The sequence below is a fragment of the Rhinopithecus bieti genome, unplaced genomic scaffold (genome assembly GCF_001698545.2).
Source record: "Rhinopithecus bieti isolate Rb0 unplaced genomic scaffold, ASM169854v2 scaffold_4553, whole genome shotgun sequence".
NCBI lineage: Eukaryota > Metazoa > Chordata > Mammalia > Primates > Cercopithecidae > Rhinopithecus > Rhinopithecus bieti.
Window position 1 is genome coordinate 4285198 of NW_016804694.1, and position 26606 is coordinate 4311803.

A 26606-nucleotide genomic window follows, 5' to 3' on the forward strand; every position below is an offset into this window, starting at 1 on the left:
GGAAGTCCCACCTTGACTGATGACATGCTTATGTCATTGAGGACTGAATGGCCCAGAGTTTTGGAAAACAAACTGCTATAAATTATCATGTGAGAGCTATGGGTCCAGGCAGTACTCTGGAGAAAGTGAATATACAAATAGGCAGTTGGGCCCTGTGCCCACAGCAGGTTGTTTCTTGGAGCAGGCCTGCCTGAGGGTGTGTGGAAGCCTCCATGAATGAGGCTGGAAGCCTATGGGTCAAAGCCCTCCGAGAAACCAGAAGGAGCTTTTAGCTGCTCTCCAAGGAGCATTTCTGTTAGGCTTAAACCTCCATCAATACCTTGTTCAAGTTTGCCTCGCCTAGTCAGATGCCATCACCAGGGCTACAGGGTCTTTGAGGACTGGTAGCAGCCACTAGCAATGGCACCATCAGAGGACAGCATGCCCAGCAGGCAGCAGCCCCTATAGCACGAGAGCACATGAGGAAGACAGAGAGGAAGGACCTCAGGCAGGCGCTCCAGATCAGTGCTTGGAGGAAGTGCTTGGAGAGCCTTTTGGGCACAGTCTGGGGACTTGCTTTGATGTGAGTAGATTAATTTCCAGCAGTAAAGCCAGGAGGGACTTTGGCCATAATATTTTGGGAATAAGAAGGAGACGCACCCTGTTTGGCTGTCACAGGCTGGTGAGTCCTGGGACATGTGGGACTCATTCAGAGAAATTTCCTTTAGTGCTGTCACCCCTCCAGGAACAAGGATGGGTGGCTTATAAAGGCGAGCAAGAGGCAAGAAAGCTGTGCAAACTGGAAAAGGGCGGCATTCTTTCAGACACAGGCTGGATGATTATATTCCTAACTCATGCCAATCCTAACTCACAAACTGCTGAAGAAATGAAATCTGGTTAAATGTGTCCCTTTTTGCCCTTCTTAAAAATACCAAAAGCGAGTATTTTCAGACAGCTTTATACTGGCCACGCTGGCTAGGCCTCGTGGGCTCCAAAACAAACACACCTGAGCTAGACTTTGTCAGCATTGGGAGGCCAGAGAGGTGGCCAAGGAATTAATAAAGGAATCTAAAGATTGCTCTCTATCCCCAAAGGCTGCCACTTGAAATAGTTCTTGCTTTGGGGGAGCTGTGTGAGTGTGTGGCAAGGAGAGGGGAAAAGGGTTGTGAGGGAGAAGCTTCTGAATTCATTCAGTTTCATGTGAAAGGATTTTGACTCTGGCCTGTCACTGGAAACAGATCTGATACCTTCTCCATAGTGATATTTGTAATCTTTTCTCTTTGCAGTCAAGGGTATCAGTGAAGAATGAATGTGTATGATATGCAGTTTCTGGTGAGAAGTTTACTGTGGGCCTTAGGATATTTTCTGCTGGCGACAATATACTTGATGTAATGATTTTCTGTACCACAGAAGTCGCAGGAATCTGTTTTCTAAGGATTGATTACATGTCAGCTGACTAACGTCAGCAGTCCTTTGTGGGTTGTTATTTTAACAGTGTGGCAGTGTTCAGAGGAATTGGTGGTTTTTACCTGGATCTTAGGAAATCACCAGTGATGATAATACAATGGGTGAACAATGGGTAAGCTAAGATGTTGCATGTACATCAAGAAGAGATAAGTACCTGAATGGCAAACAGGTGCCCCTAATTCCTAATAGTGTAACATTATCAATGAGGACAGTGACTTCTAGGAAGTTGTTACAGTAGCCAGAGGCCAGTAGCCTTCCTGCAGTTTCTCAAGTCACTTTGCTGAGAAAGCCTGCATAGTCCAGCTTCCATTTTCCTGTCTTCTTTCCACCATCTGAGTTATCTCAGAGGTAACACCCCATTACCCTCTATCTTAGTGTGGTTTCTCCTGGAAGCAGACCCTAGTACAAGTAGTTTATTTGGGAAATGATCCCTGGAAGCACTGGTAAGAGACAAGGGAAGTGAGACAGGGAGAGAAGGCAGCCAATAGAGGGGGCAATGGCAAGCCATTTTCCACTGTGGGCAATTGAAGCTCAATCCCACTGGGAGACTCTAGGGGCCTGTAGAGGATACATGCCTCAGAGTTCTCACTCCTGCAGAGGGAGGGAGCTGGGGTATGTATACAGCAACTGCCAACAGTCATTGATTGAGTCCTCCCAGGGCAGGGGACTTTAATTCCCCAGCACCAGTCTGCCCCACATATATCTCTTGAATGGGTGAAAAATGCTCTCGGGGAAGTGGGTGGTGCTAGCAGGTGAAGTCATGCTAGTGTGCACACGCCTGGCATGTGGAAGGGATGCAGGTGGGGTCTGACAACATCTTGCCCTGTCCCTTATTTCTTGTTCTTCATTTTCCTTGTCTGAAAAATATTACTACTATCTATAGTTAATATAGTCTCTTACAAACAGACCTAATTCTTTGGCAACAAAGCTAGCAGAGAAAGAGGCAGAGGAAATGAAACATCCTAGCCAGTCTATTGCCTGATTTCTTGCCTGGATATTTCTTGCCTGGTATTTGGGGAGTCAGGTTTGTTTTCTGGCCTGGCAAATGGGAGTAAGTGTAGCAGCCCTTGGTTTTCTATGGACCATATTTTAATAGACTGCAGATTGCTTAGACTTTGGCTCACATTCTGCATGCTGAGGTGAGCTACTCTTTCTCACTTGCTTCCTCAGTTTCCCTTTTTGGAGTGACACCTCGGATAGGAAGCTCTGACATCAGAAGCTCTTCAATTCAGCTTTTACTTGGGGCAATGGAAAGGGGACAATGTGTAACTGTGATGGAAAGCACTGTCAACCAACCCTGGCAGAGGTGGACACCATCTGGGGGCATGAGGGACTCAAGCTGTTTGGATGACTCATCACAGAACAATGCAAACAATTGTCCTCAGTCCTGGGTCTCTAGGCCTGTTTACTCACTCCATGCTGTGCCCGGCAGATTCTTGCAGTGATTTAGGAAGTCAGGGAGAGACATTTCTGGCTGCAGGGAACCTGATGAAATACTGTTTTGTGGAGGGAGACTAAAAAATAACCAAACTGTCTTTAAGTGGAACAGAGATCAGAAAATCTCCTGAGGCACATTTAAGAAACCCATCAATTTTGCTGGCTTGACCATAGAAGGGAAAATTGCACTGCAAATGATTATCTCTGATGAAATGTTCCGAAATCTTTTATAGGGCACTTATTTGTAGCGACCTATTACTCCACCAACGAGACCTGACTGAGAAGCCCCCACTGGGTGGTTTATAAGGGGGCTCTGCAGAGTAATTGCAGGCTCAATCCTGAGGGCCTCCTGTGTCCCATCTTCTCAACTACCTTACAGGTATCCCAAGGCCGGGGACTCTCCTATGGATTTGTGTGTTTTCCCACAGGACTTCCAACTTTACAGAGGTACATAAATTGTTGAATGAATTAACCTGAGACCGAGGCTTTCTGCCCAAAGTCCTGATCATAGAAGCCCTCAATTTCCTACTTGCCCTGCCCAAACTGAGGAAAAACTGTGGCAAAAGCTCCTACTGTGTTCAGCCTGAAATAATTCACCACTACCTGTGTCATCAACCCATACCCAATTACCTAAAGTGCTCTTTCTAGAGAAATTAAAAAAAAAAAAAAAAAATTCTGTTCTGTAACATAAGATTCATTTCAAAATGACAGCTGAGGTTGGTTGTCTGATATTTCCTCCTGTCTTCTTTCCTTGGTGGATTCATAATGTTTTCTTTTTTATTTATTATTAAATATGGTAAAATTCACTTGGGAGCATGTGTGTGCATCATGGGTTTGGACACACACATAGATTTGTGTAGCCACCTTCAAAAGCAGGAGCCCCAAGAGTTCTGTCACCCCCAGACTCCCTCACACGGCCATGTTGGACTCACATGCTTCTCCCACCCCTGCCCTCCATTGTGGAAGTTCTCATTTTTTCAGAATGTCATATAGCTGGAATCAGATAGTAGGGGGCTTTATGAGACTGGCTTCTTTCACCCAGCACAATGCCTTTGAGAGTCACTCATGTCGTCGTATTTACCAGCAGTTTGCTCTTTTTATTGCTGAGTAATGTTCTGTTGTACGCACTGAAGTCTATCCCCTCACTCATTGAAGGACATTTGGGTTACCACCAGTTTTTGGCAATTATGAAGAGAACCGTTACAAACATCTGCATACAAGTTTGTGTGAACCTAAGTTTTCATTTCTCTAGGGTAGACAGCTGGCTTGTATAGTATGTCTGTTGAATTTTATAGGAAATGGCCAAGTGGTTTTCCAAGGTATCTGCCCCATTTTGCATGCTGACTAGCAACATACAAGAGTTCCAGTTGCTCCACATCCTTGCTATCACTCGCTATTGTCAGTTAAAAAATTAAAACAATGTTAAGCTCTTCTAATAAAGAAATGGTCATATCTCATCATTGTTCAGATTCAAATTTCTCTGATGCTGATGGGGGGGACATTTTTGGATGTGTTCATTTGCAGCTGTACATCCTTTCTGGTGAAGTATCTGGTCAGGTCTTTTGCACCCCCACCATTTTTAAAATAAATGAGCTGTTTGTTTTCTGAGTATTGAATTTTGAGACTTAATATTTATGTATTTTGTATATTCTGTATAGAAGCCCTTTGTGGGATATGAGATCTGAAAAAATTTTCTCCCAGTCTGCCACTTGTCTTTCCATTCTCTTAACAGTGAATTTCACAGACCAAAAGTAGTTAATTTTGATAAATCTGATTTATAACTTTAATTTTATTGATTGTACTTTTGGTATGATGCTTAAGAACATGTTGCATAACCCCAGACATGAAGAGTTTCTCCTACTCATTCTTCTAAAATTTTATAGTTTTACATTTTCTACTTAGATCTATGATGTTTTGACTCAATTTTTGTATATGGTGTAAGATTAGTTTGAGATTCTTCTTTTTTCCTTCAGTACATGAATATCCAATTGTTTTAATATTGCTTGTTGAAAAAAAAACCTATTCTTTCTTCATTGCCTCGGCACCTTTGTTGAAAATCAATGAACCTTAAAGGTGTGGGTCTATTTTTGGACTCTGTATCCTGTTCCATTGATCTACATATCTATTCTTTTGCCACTGTCAACACTGTCTTAATTACAGCAGCTTACAATAAGTCTTAAAATTGTGTGGTGTGACTTCTCCAGCTTTATTCTTCTTTTACAAAATTATTCCTAGCTATTCTAATTCCATGGTCTTCCCATGTAAATTTTAGAGTTACCTTCACTATAGCTACACAAAGTTCTGCTGGGATTTTGAATATAACTGCATGACATTTAAAGGTCAGTTTAGAGAGAATTGACATCGTTCCTATATTGAGTCTTTTAATCCATAAACATTTTTTTGGCCTCCATTTATTTAGGTCTTTTTTGACTTTTTTTATTAGGGTTTGTTAGGTTTCAATACAGAGATCTTCCACATGTCTTGATAGTTTTATACCTCAATATTTCTCTCCGTATTTTTTGGAACTACTATAAATTATATATTAGCATTTAGTATATATATGACTATAATATATTTAAAAGTATAAAATAATATTTAATTTTGGTAAACAATTATTACTAGAATGTAGAAATATAATTGATTTTTATGTGTAGACCTTGTATCCTATAATCTTGCTAACCTCTTTTATTGTTTATAGGAGCTTTTCTGTAAATTCTTGAAATCATCTAAGTAGACAAATACATCATGTGTGAACAGGGACGGCTTTACTTCTTCCTTTCACATTCTATGCCTTTTATATATTTTTCTTGCTTACTTGCAATGTCTAGGACTTTCAGTACTGTATTAAACAGGAGTGGTGAGAGTCGACAACTTTGTCTTGCTGCCGATCTTAGAGGAAAAGCATTAAGTTATTCAACATTAAGTATGATGTTAGCTGCGAGTTTTAAATAGATGTCCTATTTAAAACTATATTGTCCTATGTTGAGAAAGTTCCTTTGTATTTCTAGTTTGCTGGAGTTTTTATTGTGATGAATGCTAAATTTTATCAAATACTTTCCTGTGTCACTTTATATGATCATGAGGTTTTTCTTCCTTAATCTATTAACATGGTGGATTATATTGATTGATTTTTGAATACTGAACCAGAATTGTATTCCTGAGATAAACCTCACTTGGTCATGGTATATTAGTCCTTTTACATATTGTTGTATTCAATATGCTAGCATTTGTGTATGTTTATGGGGGATTAAGTCTATAGTTTTCCTGTGATGTTTTTGTCTGGTTTGGGATTGGGATAATACTGGCCTAATAAAATGAGTTGGGAAGTATTCCTTCTTCTGTTTTCTGGAAGAGATTATATAAAATTGGTGTTGTTTCTTTTTAAAATGTTTGGTAGAATACTACAATGAAACTATCTGGGCCTTCATTCTTTTTTTTGGGGAGACTTTTAAGTGTGAATTCAATTCCTTTAGTAGATGATATGAAACCATTCAGGTTATTTGTTTCTTCTTGAGTGAGCTTTGGTAGTTTGTGGCTTTCAAGGAATTTGTCCACTTTTATCTAAATTGTCACATTTGTGTAGACTGTTTATAATATTCTCTTGCCCTTTCAATGTCTGTAATGATATTTCCTCTTTCTTATTTATTTATTTATTTATTTTTTTGAGACGGAGTCTTGCTCTGTTGCCCAGGCTGGAGTGCAGTGGTGCGATTTCAGCTCACTGCAACCTCCGCCTTGGTTCAAGTGATTCTCATGCCTCAGCCTTCTGAGTAGCTGGGGATTACAGGTGTGCGCTACCATACCTGGCTAATTTTTATATTTTTGGTAGAGATGGGGTTTTACCATGTAGTCCAGGCTGGTCTTGATCTGCCTGCCTCAGCCTCCCAAAGTGCTGGGATTACAGGCCTGAGCCACCTTGCTAGGTTGATCTCCCCTTTTTCGTTTCTGGTATTGGTTATTTTGTCTTTTCTCTTTCTTTGTCAACCTGGCTAGATGTTTATCAATATTACTGAGCTTTTCAAAGAACCAGTTTTGATTTCACTGATTTTCTTTATTGTTTTTCTCTTTTGAATTTTATTGAGTTTCAAGTATCTTTGTTATTTCCTTCCTTCCACTTGCTTTGGAATTATTTTGTTCTTTTCTAGTTTCTTAAGATGGAAGATAAGCTTGTCGATTAGATTTTTTCTCTTTGCCAATATATGTGTTGAATGCTATAAATTTCCCTCTAAATACTGTTTCAACTGCAGCACACAAATTTTGGTGGATTTTATTTTTATTTTCCTTTAGTTCAAGATATTTCTAGTTTATCTTGGGACTTTCTTTTTGAGTCTTAGGTGATTTGGAAGTGCGTTGTTGAACTTGCAAGTATTTGTTGTTTTTGGAGATAAGTTCTCACTCTCTCACCCAGGCTAGAATGCAGTGGCACACTCATAGCTCACTGTAGCCTCAAACTCCTGGGCTCGAGAAATCCTCCTGCCTCAGCCTCCGAAGTAGCTGGGACTATAGGCATGTGCCACCATGCTCAGCTAATTAAACTTTTTTCTTTTTTCTTTTTTTTTTGGTAGAGATGGGGGTCTCACTATGTTGCTCAGGCTGGTCTTGAACTCCTGGCCTCAAGTGATCCTCCCACCTTGGCTTCCACAGCCTTAGGATTACAGGCATAAGCCACTGTGCCCAGCCCCAAGTAATTTTGGATCATATTCAGAACATGTTCAGGGTCTTATTTAAATTCTAAAAACGACTCCTGATTTTTTGTTGTTGCTGTGTAAGCAGACAATCAGCCTGATTAGGTTCAGGTCACAAATTCCAATAAGCCTTCTTTGAGCTGTGGTTTTTTTATTTTTCCTTTTTACGAGATTGTGGTATTTACTTCAAAAAATACATTGCTTCCTAACCTTCAAAACTAGACCTGGCTTTGCTTTACGTGACTGATGCAGGCACTTCATAAACTTCATGTCTTCGATGTCTCTTGCCTGTTAAGAGGCCCCTTGATGTCTTTTTGCCTATTGAGTTTATTTGGCACATTATCCATTTCTGTAGTCATTCCATAATTGTTTACTTTTGTCTTCCAACAAAAAGGAGTACCCAAGGATCCTAGTGTTTGCTAATGAGTTGCTAGGTACTGCTACATTCCAGTTATTTATTAGGATGTTTTCTAGACTTCAGCATCATCTCAACATGTGTTAATATGCTGTTTTGCAAAAAAACTAAATTTTAAAAATATTCATGCATCATTAGTAATGTCATCAATAAAAATTAAATTGGTAAAATCAGTCTTTACCTCATTAAGAAACATACATTTTCAGCAGTAAAATCATCAGACTTGTGGTCTGGTGCAAGGTTTAACCATCTGTATGCAGGAGTCATTTATTCATGTAGTGGTTAGTGGTTCTGAAACAAATGATCTGAAATCACCATCTCTAGTTTTGATCTGGACATGTTTTTAGTAACAATCTGTGCAGTGTGACCAAGGTTACTTTGCATATCTTCCTTGGGGCAGTGCTATAGTGAGGTAGAGTCAGTACCTCCCAATTTAAAGCAACTTGAAAAACAGAAAAAAAAACAACTATCCTAGGGTTCTTCCAAAAATCTTAAGAGAAAATTAAAACAAGTGACAGACTGGAAGAAAACATCTGCTACATATTCCATAGACAAAGGCCAAATATCCAGAGGACACAAAGAGATCCTACAAATCAGAAAGAGAAATTCAACTAACCCATGGGCAGAGAATATGAGATACATGAAAAAGCATTCAATTTCACCAGCTGTTAGGGAAATGCCAATGAAAACAATAATGAAATACCATATTTTGCTCTCCAAATGGCAAAAACTAAAATGGCTGATACAATCATGTACAAACAAGGATGCAGGGAAGTGAGTACTGTCACACACTGGAAGGAATGTAAACTAATGAAGCTCTTTGGGAAGGCAACTGGGGAGTAGTCATGAAAGTTAAAAATACACATATACTGTTGCTTCCCCTAATTCTACTTCTACTCATCTATTCCAAAGAAACATTCACATTTGTACACAAAAATGCATGCACTGTTTGTAATAGAGAAAAACTGGGAAAAAAAAAAAAAGGTGAAATGTCTGTTACAAGGAAGCAGTTAGTAGTAGTTACATAGTTTATTTCACCATAAAAAATGGTGAGTTTCTCATTTAACATACTCACTGTTAAATGAGAAAAGCAAGGGGCAGAATGATACTTTATGGTCCCATTTATGCAACAAAACAAGATATCTTTGTACATAGGCACCTCTCTCTCTCTCTCTCTCTCTCTCTCTCTCTCTCTCTCTCTCTCTCCCCTCCCCCCCCCAAATGTGCAGAAGAGGAAGGAGATACATCAAATTATTGAAAGTGCCTACTCTTCTCTGGGGCAGGGACATGATTGGTAGTAGGTGAGAGAAAGTGTGTGGGCTGCTTACATTTTGCTATGTATACTAATGTATTGCTTGAACTATGGCAAAATATACCCATGAATCACTTATGCAGTTAAAAAGAGACAAAACCCACCACCCCAATGAATCTATGACTTTCTGAACTCCAGATTAAGGGAGAGACCCTAGGAAGGAAGGCCTGTCCTCCCTTGACTAACTTAGTCCTCTTCCCATTAACCTCTCTGCCTCTTTCCTTTATTGTCAGCTCCATCCCTTACTAGCTGTGTATTACTGAGCAATCTTCATAAGTTTCAGTTTCTTCATCTATAGTAAGGATATTATAATAGTACCTCTATCAAAGTTAGCTATTATTACGGTGACGGGGACTCTACTTCTTTGACTCTTGCTGGCCTATATTCTGTGCTTAGATACACAATCACTGGCAATGGGCTTCTCTGTTTGCCGCCAGTCCTTTCAGGAAATCCTATCTCTGTCCAAGCATTGACACCTGACTTTGGGAAGTCCCCATGGCACTCCTAGTTGTCCTGTCCCTGGCCACCCTTTTGGCCTTGCTCAGGTAGCTGCCAGGGTCCTGCTGTTACTAGTTTGCCTCCGAAACTACCTGGGCTGGGCTTTTGGTTCATGAGATGCCTGATCAGTGACATAGCCTAGATGTGCTTGGGAGCATCTCTGTTTTTTCAGTGTTGCCCAGTAGCCGTCATCTACCTGCCAGAAGGTGAGTGCTGAGTCCCTGAGGATGGACAAGTGTCTGTGCGGTGTTTCACTATCTCCTCTGAAGGTCTGTGCTTTAACAAACAGCTTGATGTAGAGCTGCTCATGCATACTTTTAGGCTGACTTCAATAAGTTCTGGTGCAGGCTATCTGTTAGAGAGCCAGTCTGGTCCACAGGATCATGTTACCGCATGAAGCCAGCACCAGACTGAGGCCATCTCCATGCTGAGTGGAATGGCGGCTGCGAGGAGGGCTATTCCCACCCTTGTGTGTTCTGCTTTTGGAGGCTGTCAGTGGATTTCAGCAGGGGGACTCCTTAGTATTTCCAGAGTAGTTGACAAGAGACACAGCAAACTTCTGCTATTTGCAGGTATTCCCTGTTCAGCATCACTGACAAAATCCTCTTCCCCACCTCTGTCCCAGCTGTAAGTGTTCATCCTTCTAATCAATATAAGACAATAAAACACACTTTTCCTTCTTAGAAGTGAAACAACAAATTACCAGCTCTCTGCCCTGGGTAAACCAGTCAGTGCAGCACAGTTCCGACTGGTGCGTTTAAAGAGAGTCTCCTTCCCTTTAGAGAGTGCCGAGAGGGCCTCAGCCTGGAGGGACCACCCCCTTACCGATATGCCCCTGTGGCTCTGCGTCCAGGAGCTTCCTGGTTTACATAAAGCTGCCACTGTTCTGCAGGGTTATTCTGATATCTAGATGATAATATCTGCCGGCAAAGTTATTTTTGAAATACTTGAATGAAAATTATCATGTCAAGAATGTACATTACTGCTACGATGAGATTTAGAATGCATCAGCTGCCTTCTGAAAATCTGAAATGACTCTCCTATAAGCGAAAGAAATGTCATTTAAAGGCATTTCATTAAAATGAAATAGGCGTTGAGAAAATTGGTTACTTGAAAAAGATTCAACTTATGAGCCTCAGCTTACATACCATATTCTACAATAAATCCTAAATGAGTTGAGTGTGAAAAATTGAACAATATAAAAAATCCTATAAGTAAATTTAGGAAGGTATTAAACAGATCCCTGACAATGAACAACCTACCATTATTATTATTACATTGACCATTTCTAAGTATGAAAGCAATGGAGGAACTCATAAAAGATCAATGGATTTGACTGTATGAAAAATAGTAATGTACTGTAAATTATAATGTACCTTACTAGTCACTATTATTACTGGTAAAACAAAGGGGAAATAGTGAGTTGCTTCTTTGAGAACCTGGAAATTAAGGAATTGATGTCACCTAATAAGAGCTGAACTAGCAAAAAATCTTCACACAGCTCTCCCTGAGATAAAACCAAGAGCATATGTGATATCAATCATTGTGCCTGTCCTACCCATACACTTTTTAAAAGAGAGAGCTTCCTCCCCTTTGCTGCCTAGGTGGCCACTGACATACAAGACCTCTTTTCCTCCCTGGTCACAGTTTCCTGGACCAGAGGTGGGTTCCTGACCCCAAAGCAGCACATGCTTAAGCCTGCCAGCAGCTACTGTCCTAAAGGCCTAGAAAACACAAATTGGTCCAGTCAAATTCTCTTTCTCATACCTTTGAGCTAAGAAATAAGCAGATAATTAGCTCATTAGCCTTGGGAACTGAATATTAAAGGATATTTTCAGGTACGGCTGGGACCAGGGAAGACCAAAGCCATGAGGAAGCGGGACTATGGTCAGCAGGGCCAGCTGGTTACAAGAGCAGACAGACACAGAGGGAACCAGAGGCACTGAGGGAGGCATGGAGGCAGAGCGCTGGGCTCTAAGGCCACCCTGAGTCCTCTTGGCTCTCCAGGTCCTGGTTCCAGCTCCTATTACAGCTTGGAGGGGCCTCAGATCTTATGATCATATCTTAATGAGATTCTTGTCATCACCATGCATGTAACCTAACCCTGAGCTAACTCAATCAGGTTTATATTTCTAAAATCAAAACAGCCAAACTAGAAGTGATTGCTTCTGTGACCCCAAATCCTATGCAAAGTGACTTGCGGTTCATCCTGGAGAGGTAGGAGTGGGATATAATTATGGTTTAGTTAGAAGAAGCCTCACAAATGGTGCTTTATTGTGGCTGGTGAAAGAGGTATTGTGTGCAGAAGGAGGCTGGTCAGGCTGGAGAACAGATGAGTCAGGTTGGCAATGGTGAATGAGCACTGTCCAGAGAAGGCAGGGACTGGACCAAGGCCTATCACTGCTGCAGGAATGTTCACTGCTGTGGGCAATGGAAGCCTTCTGAGGCTTAATTGTGACCATGGGAACCTCTCTCTCCAAAGTCTTTACTTCTCTTTGTTTTCATTCCCTTTGCCCTTGGAGAGGCCCACTTATCAGCCTTTCAACAACTAATCTAGCTTGTTTCCTGAGAGGAGGTGCCGTGGATAGAGGTGGTTTGAGAGTTCCTATCTATAAAAGAACATCCACCATGGTAAACACATAAATTGCCTCTCTGATTTGCAGTCCATTCGACTGGCATGGGTCAGCCTTCCTCCATCCTCCTAGCCAGGTCTCGGACCTTGGTTCACTCACTAAGGTAAGACTACTCTGTCAGGACTCTTGGGAGGTAGCCATCTATCTCTTTTTGGTGGCATTCCAACCAAATCATTGCTTCCTTCTCTCTATATGGTAATTATTAACGTTCAATCTTGCTAGTGAATGTACACTACAGCCCTCCAACTTGCTTCAAATAATTTTTTTTGTTTGTTTGATCTCTAAACTTTGACAGCAAAACATTCAATTTCATGAAGATATCAGTCATACTGGTTATGGGTTGTTACTCAGCTAACTTCATGTCTTGGAATATTTTGCAATTTCAGTGACACCTGAACTGTTACAGAGAGACCTTAATGAGTCATCTTTGCTCTTTTAATCTCTAGATACCCGAGTCATCTCAGAAAGATGCTTTTGTGTCTTGCTTTTCAAGAGTCCCATGATCTCTATCATTTAATTACCTTCTTGTCAAAATGTTCTTTCACATGATCAAATAAATTTTCAATACAATTGCGAATTATTTCTTCCTTTTTTGAGTCTCTTTAAAGCTGAATTATAATTTATCGGTTTCTCTGTATATCATCAAGTAGTATACCGTTGGTTCTCTTACAACCATGTTTCTTTAACAGGAATTACCTCATATGCAATTGGTTAACAGGAAGTGATGTCAGTGTAATAAACAATCTCATTTGTTCACATAGGATTTTCTCCTCGTATGTTAAAATTTTGCACCACCAAGTTAAAGCAACTGAATACAAAGTAAGCTGGCACAGCCGAGCCCAGGAAGCTGTGGAGAAATGCAGGACTGAACTGCAGCACCCTTCCCTCCACGTTCCTTTTTGTGGTCCAGTGTGTCTGTGTGCTATCTCTTAAGGGGGGCTTATTGTGCTGCTCTCCTCCATCTCTGCGTGTGATGCTCATGTCTCCATCTCTCAGCAGCCTCAACCCCTCCTTAAATCCTCTTCTATCATGATAACCTTACTTTGGAAAAAAAAAGATCTGACGTTTTAATAATAGATTGTGTTTCCTTATGTATTAGGAATTTATCATGTCATTTATATCATTATTTTTAATAGGGTTGTAACTGGTTTTGTTAGAGCTAAAGCAGCATGGGTTCTGAGCGGTCTTCCCCAGTCTTAATTTTCCTATAACCCCTGATTTTTGAGCATGCCATTTTGCATTTATTCCATTATGGCACCTATACTTAAATCCAATTTTTAAGCTCCCCATTCACAGCTTTCTTTTTTCCAGGATAAATAAGTCTAACTGTTGTCTTTTCTCATAACAACTACTACCCATTGCTTTACAGATGTCTCTTATTTCAGGCCATAGATAAATTTCTGTAAGGTCTGCAGTAAACATAATTTTTGTGTGCTTAGCATTTCTTCCTGTGGAGAAAGATACCTGCTCTATTCCTTAAAAATTTTGTTCAGTTTATGTGGTGCAGATGGGCTAAGCACCTGCCTGAGGAGTGGGGGCATGATCTAGGCCTAGTCAATCAGAGCGTTTTATTGCCCTGGATGTAGGGATTGGTTTAGAGATGGGTACATGACTTAAGCCAGGTCAATCATTTGTCCCTCCAGTGACTTGGGTCAGTGTTGTTGGGCAAGGTCCCTTTCACTGAAGTTACGAATTCTAAAGACCATGTAAACTTGGAGTTTCCAGGGGCATCTTGCCACTAACTGGGGAGAGAGGCTGTTAGACAACATAGTCAAGCAGAACTGAGGCAAGGAGGGAGAGAAGAGAGGAGAGAGAGATGCATTTGAGGCTAGTTGTACTCCTTAGATTCCCCAGTTACCTGAGACAACACATTTCCTTCTGTTCTTAGAGTCAAACATTGTAACCAATGCAAACTGGGTACAAAAAATTAACTGAAGTTTTTGATAAATGTAATTTTAAAAATCAGACTAAATACTCTAGTGCACTAGCAGAGCTTGTTATTGAAAATAATTGTGGTGAATCATTTAATAAATCAAAAATTACTTTGTAACTTTTAAATCATCCCTTTACCTGCTTTTCTCTGAACCATTTCTATTCTTGTGGAGATCTGGAATTACTGAGGAAACACAGTATAATGTTGACATGGAAATGCTGGGTAGAGGGAAGGGATGACATCTTGGCTTTTATGTTTCTTATTTTTGAGAATGTAGTATTTTTTTTACTCTATGGTAACACATTTTTATTTTCTGGTCCCCAGTGACTCCTATGACTGCCCTTAATCAGGCCTTCTCGAGTCCTTATTTGTGCTGGTTTTGGTACATAAGCATAAATATTTCATTATACCTATCGCTACTAAACCACATCTACGTTTATGCTTTGAATTCTCTTGTATTTTTGGAAGCATCAAAAATTGTATACAGTCTGAAAACTGGAATTGTATACAGCCTGAAAATACAACCCTTTCATCCTGTTCTCCAAACCACTGAAAATGATAGTTGAAACACATGTGGGACACCGAATCCTACCAGAGCTGTGCAAACTAGAAAAAGGTGTGTCTTCCTATGGGCAGATGCAATGCTGAGTGGCGCGCGTGGGATGCAGAGCAAGGGCAGGCTGGACTTCAGCCCCACTCACTCCCACAACTGGGCCTCAATGTGCCAAAGATGGCCTGTCATTAATCACGCTACAAAGAGCCTTTTAATTTTGGTGGGCAATGCCCGAAGCTCCTGAGGTAGGGTCTAGTTTGAGCCTTTTGTTGGGAATATCATGTAGGATAAAGGCCAAAGAATGAGGGAAACTGAATAACAACTGAGAGAAATTTAAACTCAGAAGACAATGTCAAAGTCAGGTAAATGTGAATTTATGGAGATCATATATAGTATTAAAAAGTTCTGGAGTTGGACAGAAATTCTAGTTTGGCTGCTTACAAAGGCCACTTCACTGCAACTCATTAAAAAAACATCTGGCTGGGCGCGATGGCTCATGCCTGTAATCCCAACACTTTGGGAGGCCGAGGCAGGTGGATTACGAGGTCAGGAGTTCAAGATCAGCCTGGTCAAGATGGTGAAACCCCGTCTTTACTAAAAATACAAAAAATTAGCCAGGTGTGGTGGTGTGCACCTGTAATCCCAGCTACTTTGGAGGCTGAGGCAGAGAATTGCTTGAATCCGGGAGGTGGAGGTTGCAGTGAGCCGAGATCGCCACCACTGTACTCCAGCCAGAAAGAGCAAAACTCCATTTCAAAAAAAAAAAAAAACCTATAAAACAGTGAAAATACCATATTTCATAGAATCTAAGACGATGTCAACTGGAAGACCAATCCCCAATACAGAGATTTTTTAAATGTGAAAAAAAAAAAAAGGCCCAATGGGCTGGTTAAATGCATCCTGACAACACAGGTGTTAAGAGTGTAAAAACTGTGTCTCTAAGAATCTGTGACATATATAGTAATACCCATCTTACAGGTGTGTCTCCTCCCTATGAGGATTAAATGAGATAACATAGGTCAAGTTCTCAGCCCAGCCTGGAGTGAAGTGCTCAATAAATGCTGAAAACTGCTGTTATTGCTGGTGTTGTCCTTGTATGGAGCTGGCAACAAATAGTAACAAAAGGATATACTTGATCTGGGTCATCATAATCTAGCAAAACAGCCTGGATGTTGTCTTTTCCTTACTCCAGGATAAGTTACAAGAAGCAGACACGCAGGAGGTAGGTCCAAAAGTAAACCTCCAGTGAAGCTTAAGTACAGAACATGCACAGAACTGACAAATAGCAAAAACAGTCTGGTTTATTCTGCCGACGGAGACCCAGATCTGAGAAATGATTTTCCCAAATCCCAAATGTACAAGAGAAACATTTTTTAACAGGGCATTGGTCAAATGGTGGGTTGGGGGGTTCTTTGAATTTGGAGTAGGGGGAAAAAACTTCCAGAATGTTTTGCTAGCTTTTCCAGTATTTGTTTTTCTTTTTCTTTGCCTCTCACTAACAGCTTCTTCTATTACATTCCCCGTGATTTTTGAATTGATTGCTGAGTGCCTCACTAGTGAAAACCCGCTGTGCAGCCTCCTGTGATGTGAGTTTTCATTTAGGCCTGGAGGGGTCTGTGGAGGGATGAAGAGGTGCCAAGAGGTGTCAGTCAGGGTCTTTTACCTGCCTGCAAGGCAGCTGTTTCGGGACTAGTCTGGAGACAGCCTTAAGCCGGTGAACAGCCATTCATTGTCCTTTGTTGCCAAAGACAATGCTGCCAGTGGGAGAACAGTGATGTAAAAAACCTAATGCCTGGATTCTAGTAAGCAAAAACATGCCTGGCTTATGCCACCGCCTCTAAAGCAGTCTACTTCTTTTCCCAGTTTGGGCTCAGTGGCATTTTTAGAGATATGACAGATGGAAGCAGGGTGTAAATGAATGTGTGCAAAACCCCAGCCCATGTGAAGAAAAGCAGCCTAATGATCTTGTATATGGAACAGGTAGATACAATAAAAATGGCTCTCTGACGAAACACAGACTCATTATTTTTCAAGGAGATTTTAAATTGGTTACTTCTCCCATTTCTTATTTCAACATCAGGATTGATGTAAATGGCGCCTAGAGAAAGACAAAAAGGAGTTTGTAGCAAGAGTTTATCTACCTAGTTGGGTTGACTTCTTTTAAGAAAAGGAAATTATATGGAAGTTCCGACTGACTGATGATGCCATATAAAAACTAGATATTATACAGTCACTACTAAATTGATAGCCTTTAGGGAGTTTTGAGAAGGAAGGCAGCTCAAGACGCAGCTGTGGATCACAATGTCAGAGAAAAAACAAACTACCTGAGGAGACAGTGGCAACCTGAACTTTAAACATGTGGGCTGACTGGTTTGCAGTTCACAAATACAGCTTTTGTTTGTTCTCTGCAGGCCAATTACATGTGTGCCTCTTGGCATCTTACTCTTGCCTCGGGGTCCAGAGGCAGGCTGTGGCCCAGTTTGGGAGTGGAGCTGAGTCACCATCCTGTGCAGACAGGGCAAATTCATGCCATGCTCCTGCCTCCTGCCTCCTGGACTCACTGAAGGGCTCCTTGGGGACTGCAAATTCCATCTGATTTCATTTCTCCCCAAGAAAAATGCACTCACTCATATCCCAAATTTCCAGAAACTAGTGTCCTTCAGGGTTACCTCAGAAATTTTAAATGTTAAAAAATTTAAAATTTAAATTTTAAATGTTAAAAATTTAAAATTTAATTTTAAAGTTAAAAATTTAAAATTTAAGTTTGAAGTTAAAAATTAAAAATTTATAAATGCACAAGTTCCACCTTCCTCCTCCTTAGTCCTAACCGGTGTCTGAGATGTCGTGATGGCAGGCTACTCCCTGAGGTCAAGCACCGTGAGGGCTTATTCAGTAATGTGGCTGAGTCTCAATGACCCACTCACCTGGGCCCCTTGGATCAGAGCACAATTTGAAAGACAGGTGGCCAGGAGATGGGTCTTACTTCGCTATTTGCATAAAGTGAAGACTGGCATTGGCTTTTTAGGCATCACTTAATTAACTATGTTCTTGGTAGCAGTGGAAGCTTGAATCTCAATATTGATGTGAGTTCTACTTATTATTTTCTGGAAAAACCAAAGGTTTGCTTGTCCAGATCTTCTCCTAGCATATCTGGACCCTTTGAGTATGAATTATAAGCGGACATCCTCTCTGGGCAGATCAGTGACAGCCCTCACTTGGTTGGCCCTTGGATCTTGGGCAGGAAACACCTGTGCAGCTTCTAAGGCAGCTCCCAACCTGCCTGATCTTCAGAATGTGGCAAATTTGTTCCACCAACATACATGACTGCACCACAGTTATGGGGAATTTGTAGTTATTTCCATTGTACTCAGAGTGAAAAACTAAGTGTATTAGTATAGTCCACTGGTGCCTTCCATCATTAGTCTATTTCATTAATGTTGGAATGGTTTTATTTTGGTTTACAGAGTAAGATTTTTTTAAGAGCAAAACTTTTTATTATTTCTTAGGGAGAAGCAGTTTATAAAAGGTCTCTCTTATCCCTCCAAGGATGAAAACAGACCACTGAGTTCCTTGAGGTTAAGAGGATGCTGACGAATTGGCCCCAGCTCCACTGAAGTCAGCTTCCTCTTTCCCCTCCTTCTCCCCTTCAAGCCAGGTAGACTATCACTGCCCGCTGTCTGGGACTGGGCTGCCCCTCAGCCGAGTGTCTGCCTTCCTGCCTGAAGGAGATCAGCCTAGAATCAATTTCCTTATTGGGTTGGGTGACTGGACCCTCTGAGAATCAGATAAGCTATGGATGGACCTTATCTTCAGAAAAATACAAACATTCCTAACTTCCAGTTTTTCTCATGCGGTTTTAGGATGTTCAGGAATCCAGGTCAAGAAAGGGGTTTGAAATCTTTTTTTGTGCCAGCGATCTTCTGGCAGTCTGATGACCTTGCAGGACCCCCTGTTAGGATAATAATTTGGTGCATAAAGTAAAATACACAGGCTTTTAAGATAAACCAATTAGATCGAAATAGTTATCAGAATTGTAAAACCTTTTGTGATACAGAAATCTGTATGTGCTTTTATATCAATGTATTAAATAAAAAGATCTAATGGTGAGTCTGTAATTTTGTACTGATGAGCACAAAAGATACTTTACAACGTCTGCCCCTCTGTGATGTGACATGAAAGGCTCTGTGACTTCCACTGGGTTCATCATTGAAGTGGTGCTAAACTTCAGTTAGAGGTTAGTAAAAATAGAGGAGCATTTCTCCCCTATCAAGATCCTGGACCTTAGGTCAAGAACCTCTGAGACACAAGGATTCTGAGTGTGGCTTGTTGGGTGTGGCTCTGGGTCTGGCTGCCTCAGCCCCTTCTGTCTCAGGCCACAGAGGGGCTCCTGTTTACCGACTGAGACAAACTGAGGCTATCGTGACTTTTATATTCTGTTAGAAAAATTAAAGGGGGCACTCACAGTGGCTTCTGTCCGGTCCTCACTTGTAGGGGGAGAAAAGGGGGTAGTAAGAGAGACCAGCGGGCCAGCTGTGAGCCAGGAACTGCTGCCTTCTCCAGCACAGAGGTGACTCACAGGAATCGCCTCTGTGAAGCTACCCTGGGCCTGGGAGATGGGTCTCTGTGGTATCTTTCAGTTTGGGATGAAAAAAACACTGTCCTCTTACTTTAAAAAGGATTTGAGGCTGGGTGTGGTGGCTCACCACCTGTCATCCCAGCACTTTGGGAGGCTGAGGTGGGTGGATCACTTGAGGTCAGGAGTTCGAGACCAGCCTAGCCAACGTGGTAAAACCCCATCTCTACTAAAATCACAAAAATTGGCTGGGCATGATGGCATGCATCTGTAGTCCCAGTTACATGGGAAGCTGAGGCAGGAGAATTGCTTGAACCTGGAAGGTGGAGGTTGCAGTGAGCTGAGATCGCGCCACTGCACTCCAGCCTGGGCAACAGAGTGAGACTCTGTCTCAAAACAAAAACAAACAAACAAAACCCAAATGAACAACAACAACAACAAAAAAAACCCCACGAGAATTCGAGACACATTTTACTGAGTTGCCTCTTGCCTTAACTTCACCTTTGCAGGGGTACTCACCTAAGTGGGGAGCCCCTCTGTGGCAGCCTCCACCCTGGGAAGGCACGATGGCTAGTTTTTGCTTCTTATCCTCCCACTGGCTTACTGAATGATGCTAAAATATCGTACCTCTGCCAAAAATGCTAAGTAGAAGCTTTGGGAGGTATAAGAGTGTTTCACCATACTTGAAATAGGAAATGACGTCTCACTGTAACCGTGAAGTTGTGATTAGCTGAGCTACTGCTGAAAAACACCAGAGAAAAGCACAACTCTCTGATTGGGATGCTGGAGCTCAGGTCTGTCTGAGGATGAAAAGTTCAAGTTCTAGACAAAAGAAAGTACTTTCCCTGCTGGGTGGCGGGAGGAATCACATAATTCCTAGGGAAGGCTCTCAAAGCAGCTTTCTTGGCAGGGGCTCTCCTGAAACTGGGCTTCATGGCCATTTGGAGGCACATCATGACCTGATTTTCACCAGGAAAATGGTTTCTGAAAGAGGCTCACAGAATATCATCTGCTTACCAATTTTACTTCTTGCTTCATTTATACTTTCTCCCAGGGCCTTGGCTTCAGAAAATCTGGAGGGGAAAAAAAAAATGAAAATTGTAGTTTTTCTGTTCATCCTACATGATATTTTAAAATAATAGATTTCTGAGAGGCCACTAATATATGATGAAACTTTATTGAAAGACACAAAAGAAAATCTAAATAAGTAAAATATATTAGGCTTAAAATAGAGAGAAAATTGGTATTAATTATAGGTATTGTTAATTTTTACTCTATCCAGCACATAATTTGTATTCTCATATTCTCTCATTTATGGCTTTTAATTTACATTGTTTCATGATGTAAGGATATCAGAATAAAGCCTGGCTGTAAGGTTTCTGTACTGTGTTCTATTGATTATGATACCAAGATCTTATAACCAAAGAATATATACTTAAATAACTTTTTTCTGATTATAAAATAATATATCAGAGGTTATAAAACTATGGCTGGTTATGAGACAAATCCGGCCTGCTGCCTGTTTCTGTAAATAAAGTTGTCCTGGAACACCGCCACCCCGATTCACTGGCGCATTGTGCGTGGCTGCTTTCATGCTACAAGACAGAGTCGACTAGATGTGATGGAGACTACGCAGCCTATGGCACTGAAAATATCTTCGACCTGGCCCTTTATAAAAGAAATTTGCTGATTCCTGTTATATACCATTATTAAACCAGATTTTGAAAATATAAAAACAAGAAAAAAATTCCCAAGTACTCCTCTACCCAGAAATAAGCATATTTGATACAAGTATCCACCCAGTCTTTTATAGAGCCAGTATTTATAGGGTTGGGATCATACTGCAGATATGATTTTGTGCCCTGATTTTTTTTTTTTCACTTAGAAGTCCTTCCCTATATTATGAGACACTTACCTTTGATGGCTGCATGCTAGTCTACCAGATAGTTGTGCTAATGTTTAGTGAGTGATTCCTTTATGTTTCTGGCCTATGTTTATGAGACACCCATGATGAGCCAACTATGTGCTAGAGAAGCAGAAAGGACATGGCCTAAGTGAGAACATGTAGTTCAGTCCCTATACATAGTGGGCTCTCATGAAATGTTAGTTGCTTTCCCTCCCCTCCTTTCTTCCATGAAGTTAAAGAGACAATTGAAAGCCTATGAAAGCAAGCACCTAATATATGGCTGAATTAAATGACTGTGCCTTGGAGGGTGCTAGTCATGCCATTAGAGTTTGACGAGGGAGTGACCTGTCCATGAGTGAGTGGAGAGCCGTCAGGAGAGCTTCACGTACAAGGTGGGAGTGACCTGGGTTTTGTGGGAATGACCTGGGTTTTGTGGATCCAGAGGAGTTTTTAGAAAATGTTTTATTATGAAAATTTCCAAATATACACAAAATAGAACAGTAGAAGGAACCCTAACATACCCAGCATCATATTTTATTAATTGTCCAGTTTTATTTCAACGATTTCCCCTCCCACCTCTTCTCTTCTCACCTCCCACTCTCTAATATCCCGGCAAATCCCAGATATCCTATTGCTTTATCCTCGAACACTTTAGTTGCCTGGGATTGTGTTGGAGGAAGTGAGCAGAGGAGGGCATTCCAGGCAGGGGAACAACATAAGCAAAGGCCAGAGTGCCACGACTGCTCTGTGTTGGATGGAAAAGAAGTGTGAATTATGTCATTGCTATTTTCCAACTCTGTCTGCTTGGCCTGGGACTGCAGACAGGAGATTTTCAGGGAAGGGGACTAAACTTTTTCTCAATGTTAGCTTCTTGGGACTCTGCCCCTGGCTCCCTTATTAAGGCTGGTCATGGTCATCGTAGATTATGTATGTCCTCTCCTCAGCGATGGCCTGTCACCTTCCAGGGAGAAGTACAGTTCCACTTGATGCAATTCAGACATTTACACGATTCACAGGTCACTGTGCTGGGCTCTATGGGCTCACATGGCCTCTGCTGCTGGGCAGGGATAAGGCGACATTTGCTGCAGGCCATTCAGAAGATGAGGACCATCTTCAACTCTCCACTCTGCCAAGGGAGGGCCTATGACCATTTCATCCCTGCTCTGTCCATCCTCAGTACCTAGGATTTATAGGATCTGACAGTCACACGTTGCTCAATGAGTGACTCCTCCCATTTCCTGTTCCATAGACTTCTAGAAGCTTTAGACTCTTTGGAATAAGGAAAATATAAGAGCAAGGGTGCAAAACTGCTGAAATTCACACCAATGCTAGAAGAAACCAGAGTACAGATAGAAAAGGAAGATAACACAAGCAGAAGAGGGACTTTCTACTGCAGTGCTGCCCAGAGAAGCCCTGACAGACCTGGGATGGAGTTCCCCAGCCTTGGCGGTGCCCAGATGTGTCTGGGGGGCCTGGCAGAGGGAGCCGCTGAGTGCTGTGGTCAGCCCTCTCCAAAGAGCCACCCTGCTCCAGAGCTGGCAGCAACTGTAGGGAAAGCCACGAGCTGTTCCTCTCTTGCTGTTGCAGCCCAGTCCTGAGCTAAAAAGGGCTTCCCCACTGGAGAGGTGTGGTCTGAGGGCTGTGCAGTCTTCATGAGACCATTTTCCCATCACTCTGGAAGTTGTCACCACTCCAGGCCACCCCACCCACATGTGTTCCTGATCCCTGGTTGTCAAGACAAACTCTGAAAGGCCCAACCCTGAGTGTGGAGAGGGAAAGAGCAAATGTCAAGGGAGGTGGGAGAGATGAGAAGGCTAAGGACTTGGTTAGGAAAGATGTGAGAAAGAGGGTGACCCCATCAGTGCTGCCATGTTCTTCCTGGCCCACCTGCACCTCCACACCTCTCCAGCCAGCCCCAGTCTCCCTCCCTCCTCACTTGCTCCCTTTCCTCCTGCCCTTCTGTCTGAATTCTGCTCACCTAAACTTCACCAGGGGGAGTTTCCTGCCTCCTGATTTTCTAAAAGCACATCCTCATCCATGAGATGGCCAGAAGCCAACTTCTGGCCAAGGGGACATTGCACCCCTGTACAATATCCTAAGGTGCTGCTCGCTGCTGAGGAGATGTGGCCTATGCTGATGAGGCTGCACCTTGATGAGGGGCAGGGAGGTTGTGTAACTCAGCCAGGACCACTGACGACTGCCTGAGGGTTTCTTTCTACTGGTGCCAAAGCATTCCTATTAGGGCATCATTAGTTGTGTGGCTGACTTTGGGGAATGGAAGGTAGCTGGGTGCAGTTCCAGTGTGGATGCAGGCAGGCTGCTGTGTCACCTGCACACAAAATCCTGTGCAGGGGCAGGGGCTAGGCTTGGAAGGGAGAAGGAATGCAATGCTCTGGTGTTCTACTAGCCTGGCTTCCCGTAACACCCAGCCTCCTCCTCTATGGCTCCCACTGTGTGCCAGGCAGGTACTCACAGACCCTGGGGAAATGCTCAGTCATTGGCTTCCAAGAGCCCTGGCTCTTCTGTCTTTTTCCCCCTCTCTCTGGCACCTCCTTTTCAGTCTCCTTTGCTGACGTGTTCTGCAGCCTGTTCCTTGAATGTTGATAATCCACAGGATTTTGTCCTAGGCCCACTCCTCACGTTCCCTGCTCCCTATAGGCATTCCCTTTATGCCAGCGTGTCCTTGGCTATCTCAACTGACATCTCTCAAATTTCCATCTCAGCCCTGCTTTAGTTCCTGACTCAGGTATCCAACAGCCTGTTTGATACCTTGAAGATAATTAAAATCGACTGTACCCCAAAATAACTAATCACCTGCCCTGAACACCTCCCCTGTTCTTCCTGTTGTTCCTGTCTCAATGCATGGCGTCATCACTTACGGATGGCTCATGTCAGTAACCTGCACGCCACCCTTTGCCCCTGTCTCTGTTAGCGCCTTCCCTCAATCCTGGAGTTTCAGCCATTCTCCATCCTCGATGTCTATCAGAGCATTCCAGTTAGCTCCACCTGCCTGAGAGCAGAATGCTATCATCTCTCTCCCAGATTCTTGCAGCCACTGCTTGCTCCTTCCCCTGCATTTGCACTGCCTGTCCGCAGGCAGGCTAGTCCCCACACTTTAGCCTAAGTGAGTCTTCTTAATGCAAACCTGGTCCTGTTACTCCCCTGCTCAAAACTCCCCAGTGCTTCCCAGTGACCTCGGGAGAAAGTCCAAATTCCCTAACAGAGTGAAATAGACTCTTCATGCTCTGACTCCTGCTGCCTTCTCCAGCTTCTTCTTTACATCTCCCACAACCTTCCCAGGCTGGCCTGAATCTCAGTTTCATCAAGTGTCACACTGTCTCTCATCTTGGGGATGTCCCCTTTACTTGGAGCCTGTCTTTTCCCCTGGCTAATTTCTGCCTAACCCCTCAGTTTCCACAGTGATGTCTCCTCCTCTGGATAGCTCTCCAGGACTGTGCAGGTCTACAATGCGTGACACCCCCAGGTGCTCCCCAGCACCCTGCACTTCTGCCATCATAGGCAGACGGCATACTATATGTGAACTGCCTGTTTACTTGTTTGTTTTCCTTTCAATACAGTAAGCTCCATGAGGACAGCAACCACATCTGCTTAATTCACTCTTTATCTCTGGGGCTTAGAACAGGGGCTTTTACCTAGTAAGCATTCCATAAATATTTGTAGACTAAAAGAAGATAAGCATGTGAGCAAGTGTGTGTGCAAAGGCAATGTGTGCAAGTGAAGAGCACTGAACTGGAAGTCAGAGTAGGACCAAATGCCTACCTCACCTCTTAGCAGCTGGGTCTCAGGCTCTTCATTTCTAGGATTAGAAAGAGATGCCTGTCAGGGCTGGGTTGATGTGGAAAGAGCATGCATGCAAATGTGTTTTGTGTGTCATAAATTCATTATGACCATGGCCTGGCAGTGTAGGAACCCCCAGGAGGGAATGTGATGGACTGTGAGGTGGGAATGTGTGTTGGAAGCAGTAACCACAGACAATAGTTTGTCTCAGCAAACCAAAGGATTAGAAGGGATCTCTGCAAGTCAATGGTCAAGGACACTTGAGATGGTTGCTGAGTTTCTCGTCTTCAATGGGAATAAAAAGGATGGGGGAATTGAGGGAGAATCTGACGTTAACTTCCAAGACCAGTTCCAGAAAGAATCCCATCCTGCTATGGGGTGTATCCGGCAGAGATACTCATCATGACTGGGGAAGCAGCTGGCTCTGCCGCACACACCATTCACTAGGGATCATGGGCAGTGGCTGCTTTTACCCATGGGCCAAAGAGACGGGCTGATGTTCATCAGCCACTCAGTCCCCATGAGCCTCTGCACCCAGATGCCCTGTCATGCCAGTTGAGATTGCTTCCTGAGGATGGTGGGCAAATATGTGTTTGAGGGCAAAGGGCTCCTACAATATCTTTCCTACTTTTCTTGTCTAGATCAACTAACTTAATATGTTACTTTTTCATAGCGTGAACATCCAATACCCTTCCCTGTCAGAGAGGAGGACAGAAGACTGGACCTATATTTTGCCATTTTTTTCCTCCATAAACTTGTACCTTGTACCCTGGCTGCCTCCACTTTACTGTGATGAAGATCCACCCTTTGTTCCCCTTATGCTTTCTAAAACATACCAGTATTCCTTTTCTGTTTCATCTCTCCAGTGATGGCCTCCCGCTCTCGCCTCCAATTGATCAGCTCCTCCTCTGACTCTCTAGAAGCCTGCTGCACCCTCCTGCTTCTCGGAAGCTGTAAGTCTTCTCCAGCCATTTTCTTGGCTGCCAAGATTTCTCAAAGTCAATTTCAAATTGTCATTCACAAACAAAAAAAGTGTTTTTTGGGTACCTTTTTTTTTTTTTTTTTTTTTTTTTGTGGCCAGCACTGCTTTTAAAATTGTGGAGAGGCTGAGAAGATTTTAATCTAATCTCTGCTCTCAGAGTTTATCATTTTAGTTCAGCGGAAAAGATGTAAATACAAAAGAAAAAAAGGAAAAATCATAAAGGTTAAAATGAAACTCTAATGGGGGCCAGGAAACTCCTCTTCGCCATGGGAGTTACCTCCTGATGGTGCCACATGGTTTCTCTCCGCCCTCGGTCCGGTTTTCCTGTTGGTTTTAGATGGCTGTTCGATTCTACGTCAGAAGGACCCAACTGAGTGAAGGGGTGCTTTGCTTTGTTTAGTTTACATTTTCTTTTCTTTCTTTTTTTTTTTTTTT

The 26606-nt window shown here is 42.4% G+C and overlaps 1 protein-coding gene across 1 annotated transcript in view; it reads right to left on the minus strand.

Moving 5' to 3' along the window:
- KIF6 (kinesin family member 6) overlaps positions 1–26606 on the minus strand; it is a 381950-nt gene that overhangs the window by 57357 nt on the left and 297987 nt on the right. Inside the window, 1 exon segment of the mRNA XM_017870163.1 lies at positions 20503–20558. Coding sequence (XP_017725652.1) covers positions 20503–20558 — 56 coding nt within the window.